Source organism: Panthera onca, chromosome A2 (assembly GCF_046562875.1).
Source record: "Panthera onca isolate mPanOnc1 chromosome A2, mPanOnc1 haplotype 2, whole genome shotgun sequence".
Classification (NCBI taxonomy): Eukaryota; Metazoa; Chordata; class Mammalia; order Carnivora; family Felidae; genus Panthera; species Panthera onca.
The window spans coordinates 51090151-51107790 of NC_138340.1; the positions used below are offsets into that span (position 1 = coordinate 51090151).

Below are 17640 nucleotides of genomic sequence, written 5' to 3' on the forward strand. Positions count from 1 at the left end.
TGATGCAGGGCTCACTCTCAGGAACTGTGAGACCATGACCTGACCTGAAATCAAGAGTTGGATGCTCAACCAACTAAGCCACGTAGACGCCCCTAAACTGGAAGTTTTTCTCTTCTAACCCCTTCACCTGTTCTCCCATCCACCCTATATCTTTATACTTTCAAAATACTATTTTGCCCAAAAAGATTGGGAACCACTCATATAAAGTGGTTGTCTACAAGAGATTTGTCAAATCTGGGTACTAATTTTTTTTTTTTTTTAATCTTAGTCTTTATATTGGTCACCAAGTACTGAAAAGGAAAGGCAGCATTCAAAAACAGTAATGTTCAGCATTTAGAAATATTTTACATGGGGGAAAAATAAGTTTATAAATAGATGTTTTAACCAAAAGGGAAAATAGCTTGTGAACCTAAGATACTTTGTTGTTTTACTGTACTTACTCAGTGCTAGAATTCAGGGCTTTGCTTAGGGTCAGATTATGATATGACAGGAAAACCAACAGAGGTGATTAAAGGAGACAATAAAATGACTGGTAAAACTTAGCATGGTATATTGTGATTATATTTTGCATAAGAATTTGGAGCTGCTTACTGTGCCAGTTGTATTCATTAATTAACTAAAAAGTGCTATTTTGTCCGTGTCCTGGGGCTAATTTATTATAAGAATTAATTAACAAATGAGAATTTTGGCCTAAATACAGCTGAAATGTTTACTGAAATTGGATCAAAGATGAGCATTTGTGTCAAGGTTTTAAAATCATTTTTCATATTAAGATGTCTAGAGAAAATGTTTACAATCCGTAAGTTAAATATTTTTGTTTTGCATGATGGGAATTTTTTAAGTTCCTTTGTCTAATAACACACCACTGGCTATTTGGTCCAGAGATGTTCCTCCTCTTGGGCTTCTAGGGCAACAATGTATTCATCATTTCAAAGATTTCATTTTACTCAGGGACCTGCTGTATGAGTAAATGGAGGCTTGTTTTTGGCTTAGGCAAAACAATGTATATCACTGTTCCTTTGAGTTGATCATTATCTTCCATCACTGTCACTTTTTACTTATTTATTTAAAAAAGTTTTTTAGTGTTTATTTTTGAGGGAGAGAGAGAGAGAGAGAGAGAGCGAGCGAGCATGGGAGGGACAGAGAGAGGGAGACACAGAATCTGAAGCAGGCTCCAGGCTCCGAGCTGTCAGCACAGAGCCCGACCCAGAACTCCAGCCCACCAACAGTGAGATTATGACCTGAGCTGAGGTCGAACACTTAACAGACTGAAGCCACCTAGGCACCCTGTCAACTTTTTAAATTATTTAATTTTATTGCTATTGATATATAGCTTATGGTGAGTAGTTTGGTGATAAAATGTGTACTGGTATATATTTGCATTGACAGTGATTTGAACTTACTTTCCACCACAGGGACCTTTAGATATGATTTGTGGTTAAAATAGGAATCATTCATACACATCCCAAATGCTTTTATTCTGCGACACCATTATTACTGAATTCTTTTTTTGACTGGAGAGTGCTCCCCAGTTGAGTATTCTAAGTTTGTCATCACTAAGACTCTCCTGGTGCTCTAAGAAACTGCTTGCTAAAAAAATTAAGAACACCTTGGTCACTACCTCACATATGAGCTATTGCTTGTATGATGTAATCATTTCTTATCTCTAATGCACAAGTTTATGGAATATCACACTTTACCTACTTTTGGGGTGTTTCTTCTGTGTTTTATCCACTTTCTTCACTGGCATATAGCATATTTAGAAATGCTGTGTTAACAGCTGTGGATCATGTGTATACTTGTAGTTAGCTTTGCTATAAGGAGAGATTTGCATTCCTAAGAATACGAGAAATTTTATCAACAAACTCAGGTCAAAAAAAAATTGCTTATAATGTTTTTTCTTTAGAAAAAGTTATTAAGACTTTTTATAGCCATAAGTATATAATTGCAAAACCTAAACATTACTCAGCAAATCTGTCAACTGATGAATTATATTAAGCTGTTTATCCATCTTAACTTTTGCCAAAAAATGATACCGTTCTCTATCACAACCACCTACCATTATAGGCAGACCCTCTTACCCATTTTTATGATAAACAAGGGATAGCTTCACTCAGCAGATGTGATATGTAAAACTATTTCTGGGATTTGCTGTAAAATAATTCTATGGAAGGGGTTACAGATAAAGTAAGGTTAGCCATCAGTTGATTGTTTAAAACTGGGTAAGGTTTATGAATTCATTACAGAGTTTGCTTTGCTTTTGCATTTGTTTGGAATTTTTCATAATAAGATCTTTTTCAAAGATGTTAAAAATACGGGCGCCTGAGTGGCTCAGTCAGTTAAGCATCTGACTCTTGATCTCAGCTCAGGTCATGACCTCACGATTTGTGAGTTTGAGGTTCCGGTGTTCCAGCGCAGAGCCTGCTTGGGATTCTCTCTCCCTCTGTCTCTGCCCCTCCCGTGCTCATGCTCTCTTGGCTCCCTCTCAAAATAAATAAACTTTTCTTTTTTTTAAAGAGCCATTTAAAAAGATGCAAAAAATAACATCAGGATAAGTAAGTCTGAACAAAATTTTGAAGAACAGATTAATAGGTATTAACAAAGGAGGTCTTGTTCCATTTAGGCAAAGGAGTTTGAACTAACCCAATAGGTAATAGGGAACCATTATAGATTTCTAATAGTGGAATGATAATGATCAAAGTTATGCTCTAGAAGGGTTAAAGTAAGGAAAGAACGAAGAGTAAATTGGAGGGCTGAGAGCCCAGAGGTAGTGAGATCAGTTCATTGCTATAATGCAGCCTTAAAATTGTAAAGAGGTGATTAATGTTGGTGAATGGATGGGTAAAATATAGTGTATGAAACATTTCAAAGGAGAAGGAATAGCTCTGCATTTAGGCTCTCAGGTGCTAATGCCAGTGCAGCAAAAAGGAGAGAGGGTTGTTTTTTTGTTTTTTGTTTTGTTTTGTTTTTGTTTTTCAGTTTTTCCCCTCATTTGTCTAGGGCTTAAAGGACCATTTGGGTGTCTTGAATTTGGAGGCATGGTAAAAATGTAGTCAGTATTTTGGCTCTTTTAGTAAATCAGTATCAACAAGCCTCTTAAGTTTTAAAGTTTTTTCTCTTTCCAAATGGAATTTAAAATGAAGGACATCCCATTTTATACTATTAGACAAAGCTGCCAGAACAGAGTTTTTTGGCATTTGTGTGTGTGTGTGTGTGTGTGTGTGTGTGTGTATTTAAGTAATCTCTACACCCAACCTGGGACTTGAAATCACGACCCTGAGATCAAGAGTCACATGCTCCTACCACAGAGCTAGCCAAGCACCCCTAGAATAGTTTTGATATGTTGTTTGAAACCAGAGAGCTCAAGTCTTCCAAATTACTTGAATTTTTTCCATCAGAACCCTGCAAATGCCATGCCAGCCAGGTTATAGGTGGCTAGCATAATTTATTTCATTATTGGAAAAAGAAATTGAGATCTTGGTGCAAGTTAAAAGTTATCTCATGGGACAACCATAAGAAAATACTTTGGTTCTGAAATAATACTTTATCTATACTTTATTTTGAAGATTCCCGCCCAAGTTTAGTGAAAAAGCAACTGAGAGCTCTTACTTAGTATATAAGAACTTCACAGGACAATAACACTCCAATCAGCAGTCTTAAAAGTGCATCAGAATTGTTGAGAATTGCAGTTAACTTTCAATTTAGAGTTTTCTTCTAGACTATAGAGCCTTCTCTAATGTAGAGTCTTTGAAAGAGAAAACTGACTTTATGAGCAGAGTTAGAATTGAAATTATTTAAAACCTTATGAGAAAATTGACCAGCCTTCACACTATGTGGGACTGTGTAAAATGGTTTTGACTTTGGATGGTGGTTTGACATCTCTGATACATGCTTCATGACATTTTAGTAGTTCCACATCTAGGAAAGTATCCTAAGAAAATGTGTATGTTAAAGAAAGGCATATGTACGTGACTGTTCAATTGTTTATATTATGGAAAATTAGCAACACTCTAAGCGTGCACCTGCACAGGATTGACTTAAATTATAGTAGATCCATAGGCTAGAATACTGTGCCAGCTTTTAAGAGGAAGAAGTAGATATGTACATAATGTATATAGAAAGATGTCTAAAACCTGCTAAATGAACAAAGCAGATTACAGAACAGTAGAGTTATCGCTTTTATTTTTGGAGTATCTTTGGGAAGTGGAATTATGTGAGAATTTCACTTCTACTTTTTATGCTTCTGTAATGTTTGCGTATTTTTACAAGCATTTGTTATCTTTGTAATATGTTAAGAATTAAGATACAGCTGTTGGTTAGGGAGGGGACTCTAGTTTGCATATCAGAATTGTTAAGCTTTAAATTCCTTTATTGCTATATACTTAGCCACCTGGTCTGCCTATTAATCACAAAACATGTATGGTCAGGTTCTGTTTGTCTGTTTTGAGGGTGCTTGCTGCCTATTGTCCTTCATTGTTAATAGAATTTTCCATGAGACTAGTCAGTGATAAGTCTTGTCTAAACAATTCAAGAAATTTATAAAAGTCTTTCTATAAGAGATTCCTCTGTGTCACTGGTAAACTGCGGAGTGGTTTGGGGTTGCTTTCTTTGAGGGGAAGGTGTTGTTTTCTCTTCAGAATGACTCATTAATTGTAGAGGCACACTTCAGGATTTTTTTTCCCCTTTCATGGTTGTGAAAATGCAGTACTTGGCACATAGGCAAGCCTAAAGAGTTTGCAAATTGCCTACCCTCTCCTACTTTGGATAAGAGAAACATCTTAAAATAGCACTTAACATAGTTTTTATAGATAGTAGTTGCTCACTTCATGTTTGTTGAATGAATGAATGAATGAAGAAAAAACTGGCAAATCTAGATACTATAAATCCCAAAAGAGCCAGGAAATTTAATCTGGACTTGTGTGGGTAGCATAGCACCAATAATAATTGATGCTTAAGTTTTAAAAATTTGTTTGAATTCAGATGTTGCTATCTAAAGTAAACAGTAATTACTTTAGGGGTGCCTGGGTGGCTCAGTCAGTTAAGCATCTGACTCTTGATTTCAGCTCAGGTCACAATCTCACGGTTCGTGAGTTGGGTTCGTTGAGTTCGTTGAGGTGGAGTTGGAGCCCCGAGTCAGGCCCTGCACTGGCAATGAAGAGATTCTCTCTCTCCCTCCCTCCCTCCCCCTCTGCCCCTTCCTCCCTCTCTCTCTCTCTCTCTCTCTCTCTCTCTCTCTCTCTCAAATAAACTTTGAAAAAAATATACAATTACTTTAATAAATAGATGCAATGCTTTAAAATCTTAATTTTGTTTCTTTTGAGTGCCACAACTTTGTGTATCTGGCTTCTTACAAGTTAATTTTATTATTATTTTGAGAGAGAGAGACTGCATGCTCAAGTGAGCAGGGGAGGGGTAGAGAAGGAGAGAGAGAATCCCAAGCAGACTCCATGCTGTCTCACAAACTGTGAGATCATGACCTAAGCCAACATGAAGAGTCGGACACTCAAAACAACTGAGCCACCCAGGGCCGCCCCCCCCCTCCAAAGTTAATATTTTTGTAGCTCTGTTTCTTCACCTGTAAAATAATAAATTAGATTCTAAACTTTAAATTCCTAGATTTTTTATGAACTGTAGGAATTTTGCCCAAATACTGAAAGTATAACAGATATTAATGCTTCATAAATGTGTACAACCCACTTCGTCTGGAGTAAGGAAATATGGTTCCCATTTCAGGGCTTGAAAATGAAAAGGGTTTGTACAGAGGAGGCAAACGTAGAGGAGTGAGATGTTCTTTTCTTGTGGTACATGGCTCTAAAGCATGCTCTGAGGCTTCCAACACAGTAGGACAGAACCTTCAGAAAGTCTTGACAGTCTCTCTTTAAAGGGCTCTTGAAAGTTCTTTGAGGGTGTCATCTTTATTTAATACTTAGAAGCCTAAAGTGTTCTTGGTTCTTCTTAAGGATAGAGACTGTGCATCTTTGGTTAGTTTTGCAGTAAATATCAGTTTATCATTGTTAAATGAGGTGTAAATAAAATACTTCTTTTTTTTTTCAGTGTTAACCTAAAATAATTTAAGATCGTAGTATTTAGTTTCATTATTTATGGTGTATTCTTATCCTAACACTACTCCCCCTTCCTCTAAGAACAACTAAGTATATCTTATCCTCTGTAATACTGCCATTAATGAAATTTTTCATGGGGAAAGAAATTCTTCCTGTGTGCTAAAATAGGATTTTTAAAAAACTCGGTTTTAATTACCTCCTGTTCAAGTAAACTTAGAGCTTTTATAGACATCTGTTTATTATGCCATGCCTAATAGCCCCTAAAGGGAGTATGAATTTAGGCAGAGGAGCCAAGGGATAAACAAATGCTGCAGGAGAAGAGGTGAGAAAAAAAGAAACTTTATCTTGACTCTAAATTACTTAAAGTTTCTTTAAAAACACTTTTTTTTTTTTTGATGTTTGGGTTTTTTTGAGAGAGAGAGAGACAGACAGACAGACAGACAGTGCAAGCAGGCATGGGGCAAAGAGAGAGGGAGACACAGCATCTGAAGCAGGTACCAGGCTCTGAGCTGTCAGCATAGAGCCCGATGCAGGGCTCAAACTCCTGAACCTTGAGATCATGACCTGAGCCAAAGGTCAGCCACTTAACTGACTGAGCCATCCAGGCGCCCATAAATTTCTTTAGTCTTCATTGTTTACCCCCAGTTTTTTTCTTTTCTTCTTTATCTTCAGACCTGAACTTCTTCTAGATTCTTAGCCTGCATTAAGTTGCTTCAAATCCTAATTTATAGTTTATACCATCCCAGTTATATGAACTTTTTGCCACATCTCTTAGCACTTTGTCTTAGAGTTCATCTCTTATTTTCCAATAATTCTTCTGTGTTTATCACTTATCTCTGCTACATTGTTTTTTTTTTTTTTCTTATTTACTGGCGTATCCTTTTCTCAGGTTACTTTAGCAAAATTAAAATACACACCCTTTGGAGAATAGTGAAGATAATTGTTAGCCACATTCAGGTTATAGTAGCAGCTCCTCTTCACATCTATTTAAAGGCTGTAGAGAGCCATTTAAACTCTTTATTTGCTACAAATGCTAATCTATATGTACCTGTGAGTGAGCAGGACAAGTATTATTCTTTCTTTTGTACAGATGAGAAAACTGAGACTTTGAGACCCTACATGCATGAATTGCCTAAGCCAATGCCAGGATTCATAGATACCTGGAGCAGAAAAAAACCCAATGAGATTTTACTTTGAGGAATTTAAAGATTGTGTATAAAAAGTGACTTTTCTGAGATCACCAAATTATTTAAGTTGTAGGCTAGAACTCAGATTTCCTACATCTTAATATAATACTTTTTCATAACATTTTCTTTTCTCAAGGTCACAAGCTTATATGTTACAGTACAATGGCAGTGTTGTACTTTGATACTTGTTTGGGTTGAAGATGGAAGATAAAACATATAAGTGGCAACTGCCACATTAGTTCTCAGACAAGTTGGTCCTGTAGATAAAATGCATTTGTGTATTAATTGCACTTTGAAGTACTCTCTGATTTAAACATTGAGGGTAATAGTCATATTAAAAACCTTCCAATATTCTTTTCCCATCACTCCTTTTTACTATTTTGTAAAGTTCTAAAGAGGAAACTGAAGTGTAGAAATACTTAGGAATAAATTCAACTTAAGTGTGTAAGAAAATTTTGAGTAATCAGTAGGTTCAGAAATTAAATCTTAAGTAATGGCAGTTTTGTTTTAATTAATGGCTATTTTGAAAATATTTTCATTAATTAATGGCCTTATTTAAAATTTTTCTGAAAAAATGTTTTTCTCTTAACTGAGTTAAGTATATTCACTTCTTGGACTGCTGTAGCTCTTTTATTGCTTTAGAGTTAGTCTAGACAGAATAGTACACTGGGCTAAATATATTGATTTCAGGAGACATCTCAGATGCTTGTGTTTTAGTGAATCCCAGTTTAAGAGATTGCTTTCAAAAGGAAGAAATTTGGTTGATTGTAGCTTATGGCTAGTTGGAATTCAGAGAACTGAGAGCTTTTATATGCAGGGTCCTTTATGTAGTAAATGAGGGGCAGAAATCCTAATAATTTTATAAAAGTATTCTATGTACAACTTAATGCTAAAACTCTGGAAAGAAACCAGACCTAGGAGGTAAGGAATCTAGGGAGGATTTTTAAATTTAGGATGTTTATAATTTTAATTCCAAAATAGGAAGTTGTGGCTAATAGGATAAAAATAATCATTAACCCTCTTAAAAGATCTGAAGTAATATTGTTGCCCTTGAGAAAAGTAAGCATTGCAGATTGTGATATCATTCAACCTGTTTATGCCAGCCTAAACAAGAAGAGATGTTCTCCTTTTCTGTAATACATACCTATCTTTAACATATTGGGTCTCACATAATTTAAAAAATAACTGTAAAATATACTTTTCTGGCCCTGAATTAGTGAGTGTGCATATTTATCCTTACTTTGAAATCTTATAATTGGGCCCTAGATTCCAGAGTGATTTTCATACATAGGGAAGCCACTACTACTTTTCAAAACGTTTTCTGATGAGAGTAAGGAAAATCTCAACCATTTTGTTAACACCTTGCCTTTAAAACCTTGTTGTTAATATGCTTGGAGAATTATATTCATTAAAATAGAAATGCTTTCAGTGATGTATTTAAATTTTAGTTACGGATGATTGAGATTGGAAAACCAAAGCAATTAAAAGAAAAGGGACGTTTTGGGAAGATGGCTTGTTTGTATATATTTAATATGTATTCACTTATATGTTTTGTCAGAGACCAAAATTGAGGAAGAGATGTGGCTTCTGGGGGTTTGTGAAGAGAGTTGATCAGAGATTGCTCCTTGGCTGAGTTGCTGTCTGCATAGGCTGTTAACAATTGTTTCTCTGGCAGCAGATCTTGTTCATCAGGATTGCATCATTTCTGGGAGAATGGCCAAGGTCCACAGCCTCAGTACAAAGACTGTCTGAAGCATATGAGGCCTGTTCTCTTTCTAAAGCGGCACTCCTCTTCCTGCCAGTCCTCTTCACAGGATTACTGAAGCAGACTTGTTCTGAATTTCTTTCATTGGATTGGCTGTTTATTGGACTCTTGTCTCCCAGCTGCTTCCGGCTCACCTGGCTGATGCAATTTCTTTTTCTGAAATCTCTGTTGGAATTGTTCTGAAAACACTTTTTGTGTGTCTGTTCTGAGAGTGACCAGATAGATCACACGGGTCTTGTGCTTTCAGCAAGTCATATAGAGAAGAGACTGTCAGAATGACACAGAGACTATTGACCATTTCTGAACCCAGTTAAAAAGATGGGTAATTATAAAACATTTCTGGCATCTTCTAATTAACAGTATTTTCTCCAGAAACTGTGTATGTATGTAAATGGTGACTTCTCAAAAAAAGTACTTAGTACTGGGAGAGTGGTTGGTTCTGCTTCTGAATCCAAGAACTTACTACTGTTCCTGTGGATTCTGGTGACTTGTTCTGGAAATAGTCAAATTGATGTGAAATTGAAATTCTGGTGCATTCATTTTCCCCCTACTGTATATTCATATATTTAGTTCCCTTTTTCCTCCTGTCGTTTCTTATCCTCTTTCTTTGTTTTTGCTAAAGGAGTCCACTTCTTTATTTTTTCTTTCTTTTACTATTACCTTCATACCTTTTATGTGTGCTCTTTTAAAATTGTTTTTAAAGAATAGTTAATTTTCCAATTTTTTATAAATAAAATATTGATATAAAAGTATATTTCCTGTCTTGCTTGGTAACTGGAATCCCACAAACAGCTCTTTTCACGTACATAGTTACATTAACATTTTAGGTATATATTAACACATACATAGAGAGATTAACATTATTTTGGCTAATGCTAAATTTGACTTTGCTGCCTAAAATTACCTATTGTCCTTTACTTGTTGGAGGGTAGAAAGTTATTTAAGGCCCTATTTTTCCCCATGTTTTCATTATGAAGTTTACCACACATACAATTGACTCCCTTTTGTCAGTCTTTTTTTATAGCAGGAAAGAGGATAGGTGGGATGGAGGGGATGGGCGTAATATGAACTTTAATAGGTGATAGTAGAGAGTAAATTTGACATTTGATTAAAGAAAGCCCCTGGATTTTGGGAGGGGGTCAGTACAGAAGAAGCATCTCCTAGGAAAGAGAAAAAAGAATCTCTTGGGAAATGGGAGAGAATTCTCATTTGAAGAAAAGAGGATTACTGAATGACATCATATTTTCCACTTCTTAAGTCTTTAATAAAGATAATTTCCTTTTCCATTATTTAGGTTCTGGCTTTACAGGGAAATAGGATATATCGGTTAAAGGACAAAAATAGAGTAGTAAATTAAACAAAGGATGGTTAACAAGCCAGTGTGTAGAAATGAAACACAAAATTACCGTTAAAATATTCTATATAATTCTGTTCTTTGTGTCTATCAATGTTACTTCTTTCTGTACTAATCTGTGTCCCAACTTTTTCTAGGTCTTCAGAGTTACTGGCAGATAATTTTGGGGGACTTCATATTCGGAGGTCTATAAAAAGGTGACTGAGTCAAATAAATCCTTTAAATTTGTTTTAATTTTTATATTGTAATGAATGCTACAATTATATGTTGATCATTGTGATTATAATTCATTCAGCAAACATTCTCAGAACACTTTCTGTGTGCCAGGCACCTTTGAGAACATTGAAAGTACAACAGAGGATAAAACACAAAAATCTTGTCCTCATAGAGTTTATAGGAAGAGACAGAAAAATTAACAGGTAAAAGATATCTTGGAATTGTTCTACCTAGAGACAGATTTAACTTTTCACTCTAAGACACCTCTCCAAATCGTGTGATAGGTTAATGACTGTTATACTGCTAAGCTTTGTAAACTATACTGAGAGTCTGTTGTCTTGGCTTATAAAACTAGAGTAATTAAAATAAGAAAATATTGCATATAGATGATCTGTTAAAATGACTTTAGTTAATATTTTAAGAGCTACATTTCGCAGAGTATTATTTAGGGAAGGAACGACTGTCAGGGTTATATGAGCAATTTGGTTTTGTTAACATGTTTTGAATTAGGAAGGCTGGTATTGTTAAAGCATTATTTAGAACACGATGGACATGCTATATAATGGTTGTCTTTATCAGGATGGGTCATGTAAAAGTAGACAAGAGGAAGATGGAGGAATTCATGAAAGAGAAGTTCATAGTTAACTAGTTAATATTTCTTAAATTTATCAAGTATACAAATTAACTAGGTTGAGATTTCAATAAGGAATATGTTAATTATTTACTCATTCATTAAGGAAATATTATCAAGTAATTTTCCCATTGTTTCCTTTTAGCATATCTTTTAAAAATGACTTGCAAAGATAACTGTCAGCGTAAGTTTTATAAGTTGTCTTTCTTCTAGCAGCCTACTTTTTTTTTATGAGCATATAATAGTAATGGCTATGACAAAGGCTTTTTAATGGTATTGAATAACTTTTTCTGTCCTTTACTGAAATTGTAACACATGATTGAGATTCCTATATTGGTTAGGGGAGGCATGATCATTATAAGATTCTGCTCTGATTATCAAGCCATGCAGCTTCTGGGCTTTTTGGTTTTGTTTGTTTGTGTTTTTCTCTTTGGTTCAAGTTATAGAGTGACACTGAAATTAGAGGAAGAGTTGTGACCAACAATCCCCAATATTTAACTATATTTTGAGCTTATTAAGTTATAAATATTCTCTCTTTTGTTATTTTTAGATTTTATTTCAATTTCCCAGAGGCTTGGAGGATGTACTGCCTAAATCTGTTTTGATATACTGTTAGGGAAAGGAAACATTTATGTGTACGACAGGCCTAAGGAGTTAGGTTAGTCACTTCTCTTTTATAAACTGAAAAGAAACAACAGGAAAATTTGCCTTTTTCATTTCAGTCCCAAGTCTAGCAATATGTCCCCTTCACTTGTATAGGAACCGGTGTCTGGCCTTCCCTCAGATTTGGAGAGTCCTAGATCTTGATGAGATCCAGCTCTTTAAAAATGTAGGTGCCAGGGAGGACTGCTTAGCATATAGCTGTTTATAGTTTTCTAAAATAACAACACAAAAGATTAATATTATCTTAATGTGTTCTTAAAAATCTTGGCCTGATTCACTGCTCACAATTTGTTTTCTTATCCATATTAATTTGCTTCATATATCAAAAAAGATTCAGGTATCTCAGATGGTCTACCATTTAAATTTTGCCATTATTCCCTGGATTGAGTTAGTATCATATACTTTTCATTGCATTAAATTTTCTTTAATATAAATGTTTGATTTTTCTTCCTATTTGTCTTACCATGAATCAGTAGATCAGTCATGAGATATTTTTGTAGTCTCTTTGCAAAAGTCTTTATTAACCTGGGCCTTTAACATTCACACTGACTTTCTTCCCTCCCACATAAAACGCTTCTTGTCTTATTCTTTTAATGGTTTAATATAAAACCACTAATGTGAAATCAGAGTACACTTTTTACCCCCTTTGTACCATACCTCCAAATTTCTTAATGTGCTTTTTTTTTTTTTTTTTAAAGATTTTATTTTTCAAGTAATCTCTACACCCAGCGTGGGGCTCAGAACCAACTGAGCTAGCCAGCCAGGAGCACCTCAGTCTTAATGTACTTTTGACGTTTTACAGTTTAGTAGTTTGTGAGTCTTTTGTGTTCCCAAATTCCACTGGTTATGGTCAGCAACTCAAGGTATCCTGTCTCCTTTTCCATAGAAAATTTTCTCATCTTTATCATGAAACTTTACTCTTTATGGTGTATGTTTTTGTTTTTTTTCATTTTATTTTATTTTTTTTTAATTTATTTATTTTAGAGAGAGAGAGTGAGCAAGCAGGGGAAGCACAGAGAGAGAGAGGGAGAGTATCCCAAGAGGCTCTGGTAGCGCAGAGCCCGACGTAGGGCTTGAAGTCATGAGTGGTGAGATCATGACTTGAGCCAAAGCCAAGAGTCAGATGTTTAATAGACTGAACCACCCAGGCGTCCATTTTTATTTAAACCTAGTAGTGAAAGCCTAACAAATACAGTTAAGGTAGTTGCATCTTCTCCCAAAATTACAGTTAAAATAAAATGGTTTCAAAGAAGAAAAAGAAGGGCACGTGAGTGGCTCAGTTAAGTGTCCAGTTCTTGGTTTCTGCTCAGGTCACGATCTCATGGTTTATGAGTTTGAGCCCTGCAGCGGACTTCATGCTGACAGTGCAGAGCCTGCTTGAGATTCTCTCCTCTCTCCCTCTCTCTCTGCCCCTCGCCCACTCACTGTCTGTCTCTGTCTCTGTCTCTCTCTCTCTCTCTCTCTCTCTCTCTCTCAAATAAACTTTAAAAAAAAAAAAAGGAAAAGAATGTAATGTGACACAAGAAAGCAATAAGAACAGCTGTATCCGATCAAATAAAAACAGATCTCTTTTATCATCACACTTACTCTGGAATAAATAACATTGTTGGCTGCTGGTAAAACTGCATTTATTTGTGGCCCGGGGTGGGGGAAAAACTTTAATTTTAAATATTAAAAATATTTAATTTTTCCTTCTTTCTTTTTTTTAAGTAATCTCTACACCCAGTATGGGACTTGAACTCATGACCCTGAGATCAAGAGTAGCATGCTATACCAGCTGAGCCGGCCAAGCACCCCTAAATGAAGATCTTTAATTGTTAAAGAATTTAGTTAAACTTTGATATTTCTATTTACCTACATTAGAACTTACTATGTAATAGGTGTTAGGCTGCCAGAAAATTTTGTTTGATGAGCAGTTGTAGAATGGTGGAAATGTACTTATACTAGTAAGCAAGGCAGACCATTACTTTCCCTTTTGCTAAAAAGCAAAGAAAAATAATAATAAAGATATGAAAAGTTAGCATAACTTTGGCTACCTCATTTTGTAGAACATTAATGTAGTACACAATAAAATAGGACAATGTATAGACCCTTTGCTGTACTTGTTTTATTTATATTTGCCCCTTAAAAGACTTACTTTAAAAATGGAAAAATATTCTGTAGCATTTAGAATACATTTAAAGAACTATCAGGTTACTAGATATTTTCCTTTTCTCTGGCAGGATTCCTCATGTCCATAACATGTTGGTTAAGGCTGTGCAGCTCACCCCCACTCTCAGAGTGGCCAGTCTCCATTAATTGGACCCCGTGATTTCCTCTCTCTTGCTGTATTGGACGTCATGAGCATTGCAATCCCTCTGGGAGTCACCACACCAGATACATCCTACTCAGATATGGCTGCTGGATCAGAGTAAGTGCTACTTTCTAGGTAGTAGGTGCATTACCAATTTGTGTGGAGATAACTTTCTTATGGGCATCTAATAATAAGCAATATTTTCTAAACCCAAGCCTAGCCCACTGTAAATGACATTGGACCTTTCCCTTTTCGCCCATAGAAGCTGGAGGAAAAAAAAAAAAAAAAGAGTTAGAAAGGGGAGGAAAAGAATGGGGTGGGGGTGGATTTCTTAGTAAATAATATCATTGAATTAAATTTGCAAGTAGTGATTACATTTTCATTGGTTTTGACGGGTTGGGAAGATTGAAAAATAAAGTAGGTGTCACTGCCTGCTTCTGTAGAATTAATGATTATTCTGATGGAGATAAGGAGTTCTCTCCAACTGATTTTCCTTGAAGGCCTCTTCCTATGTACTTCTCACTGTTCTAGAGTAAAGGGGCTAAAACTTTATATGGGCAGGTTACTTAGAACTTCTGATATTTGGGGTAGAAAACGTGGAAAGCAGTGTCATCTGTTTTTTTATATAATCATTGCCTAGAAAGAGGACCTTCAAAATCAGTGGTACCAAACTTTTTTTTCAGCTAAGAGCAGCTTTAGGAATTCAGAATTTGTCGAAAAGCCCAATCCCTAAAATAGACTCTCAATTCTTGAAGAATTTAAATACCAAATGGCAATGAAGGTAGGCCTTCATTATAAAACTTTATATATTATTCACAGTTTAAAAATTTTTAGCTTTTTGTATCCCTTCTCTTTTAAGTTGTCCAAGATTCCCCCTGCTCACAGATTCCCCCTCTTGTCCTTTTACCTCCCTTGTACCCAATCTTCCTTGCTTACAGAAAGGAAGTGGAAGCCCCCTACCTTTCAAGACGAAGTGGCACTACACCAGGATGTGAAAGTCCAGCGAAAGAGACCCAAGGGGCCTAGGGGGCAGCACACCCCCAGAAGCCAAGTCTATTCCAGGCAGTACCAGGGATTAGGGTCTGGGCTGGAAAAATCCTGGTGTTTTGAATATGTTCAGGTCCAGTTCAGACTCTTGATCCCACAGCCACTTCTTGAGTGAGGTGGGTGTTGCTCTAATTCCCCTGTTTCTCTTGCCATTTTCATAGTCCCTGGGGATTCTTCCCCCTTCAGCAAAGCAAAGCAACTGTACCAGAGCTCTGGGTTCAACTGCATCCCTGATTAATAGTGGTTTTCTTCCTTAAAACTGAGAATATAGTAAATATTTCTTCACAAAGCCGCCTAGGATTACTTAACTGTTTATTGTCTTCCTTAAAGAGGAAGACTTAACATGAACCTACCCTAAGAAGCAATATATTATATTCTGGGGTAGTCTAGAACTGAAAAATTTTGGCCTTGTTCCCATATAAAAAGGAAGGTGGAGGAGGGTGGGGGGTGGGAAGGGTGGAATTGTGTTCCCTCCAGGGCTTTTTTTCCTGTTTCGTTTTGTTTTTATCTTTTTGCATGCAAAGAGATTCAGTTATGCCAGTAGCTAGACTTCCAAGTTTACAAGTACTATTTCCCAAATCAAGTACTGAAAAATCTTGCTGCATTAGGAACCATAACTGTATAGTGTTCATGAATTTTTGTAAAGTCATTTACTACCTCCTATATGGATTGACTAACAAACCACACAGGTAGACAGCATTAACATTGGTGAGAAATTTCAAGAGAGATTAAATCAAATTAATGTGATCAACCCCAAATTAAATTAATTTGGGATTCATAGAAAAAGACCTAAAGCAATTATTCTTAAAACTGGTGTTTTTCCCAAAGTACAGAGATGACCACCCATAAATGCTGCTGGGTAGTCCAGAAGTAATTGCAGACTTAGGGCCTAAAAATTTGACTGCAAGGTTTCTATTTCCTGAAGCATTTTCATTGTAATTTCTTGACAGATTTCTGATACTGTTGTCATGACTTATTACACAGTTACTCATTTAGTATTTCTACAAAGCAAGATAATGTCAACAATTTGCTTATGTACCATTCTGTTACATTTTAGATGATATTTCTTAATGTTTTACCATGCATGTTCCACTTTTCCTGCATATTTCATTGTTCTGGGCACTCTAAGATTAAAATTAAACTTGGTATGAAAGGCAACATCACTAAGTAAAAGACGTAGATCTTACCTCATGGGATTTTAAATCTGATAACAACAGTATACATCATGCATTTTTCATGTATTTGTAGGAGAACCTCTAGATGTAACAATAGAAGCAAGGATTTTTCTGAATTTACAATTATGCCATAAATGGATTTCAGACATTTTCCAAGAGGTAGCATTATAGCAGCAGGTGGCACGTTGTACTTAAAACACAGTCGACTCAGTATCTGTTGTAAACATGGCTTCTGTGTATGTGCCCAACTCTCATAGCAATTCAAACATAGAGGAAGAAAGGCAGTAATACATTTGCATAAAATGGTTGGCTAATAAGGAAACGCAATCCTAACACTACAGATTTTTACTCCATATTTTAAAACATAGATAAGAGCTGATATATATATACATGTATATATATATATATATATATATATATGTATATATATATGTGTGTATATATACGTATCAAGGAATATCCTAGGAAATCGCATAGTTACCTGTCAACATGTAACTGATTAATAACCACTATGGAAATTGTAGTTTCCTCATCAAAAGATGAGCTTAAATTTTAATATTTTGCACACATAACAACAGATTAAATGCTGTGCTTTACTAGGAAGTATTGTCCAGTGGGATGGCCTTTTAACCTCCACAATATACATTTTATTTTTATTCCCTAGACTTGCACATGAAGTGCATATGTTCATATTTACCCAGTTGGGAGATGGGTAAGATACAACCAACATAGCTCCATCTCCATGGCCATCTTTTATTTCATGCCACATTCCTTTTTCCCGTCCAGAAAAACTCCATTTCTAATAAACGGCTGCCATGTTTCACCCCATGTGTTCAGTGGTACAAAATCTCTTCTACAAAATATGTACAGTTCTTTGGAATACTTGTTTATCTAGTGAATTAACAATGTTGTAGAAAGTTATTACTTTCTTTTAACTATCCATCATAGAAACTAAATTCTACCTTCATTTTATTAATGCTTGTTTGCCTTCAGTTTCATTTAGGAAACCCCACCTGTTTCCTAATACTCAGAGCTGATTGCCTCTCAGTGAGCCATGTCAGATCATCTTTTCTCAAGAATACTGACCTGCATTCTTGATGTACCCCCCACCCCAGTTCCCATCTTGCAGACACTATTAAAGAATAAAATGCATGCACTTCACTAACAGAATACTTTCCTATGTCTAAAGTTCTTCTTCACCTAGAAATTACCTTTGCTGTTATTAATAAGATCCCTTCTCACAGTTT

General features: G+C 35.7%; 1 protein-coding gene across 19 annotated transcripts in view; it reads left to right on the top strand.

Annotated features, from left to right (window-relative positions):
* Window positions 1-17640, top strand: part of SETD5 (SET domain containing 5) — a 79304-nt gene that overhangs the window by 20728 nt on the left and 40936 nt on the right. For 8 of the 19 annotated variants that reach the window (XM_060631652.2, XM_060631650.3, XM_078442787.2 and 5 more), the window contains exons 2-3: window positions 10506-10565; window positions 14101-14288. In XM_060631652.2, the coding sequence (XP_060487635.1) occupies window positions 14218-14288 (71 nt within the window). In that variant the 5' untranslated portion in view covers window positions 10506-10565; window positions 14101-14217. Of the gene's footprint in view, window positions 1-10505; window positions 10566-10663; window positions 10788-14100; window positions 14289-14854; window positions 14953-15109; window positions 15335-17640 lie in introns of all 19 variants that reach the window. The other 11 variants (XM_060631649.3, XM_078442785.2, XM_078442782.1 and 8 more) reach the window with 5 other exon arrangements.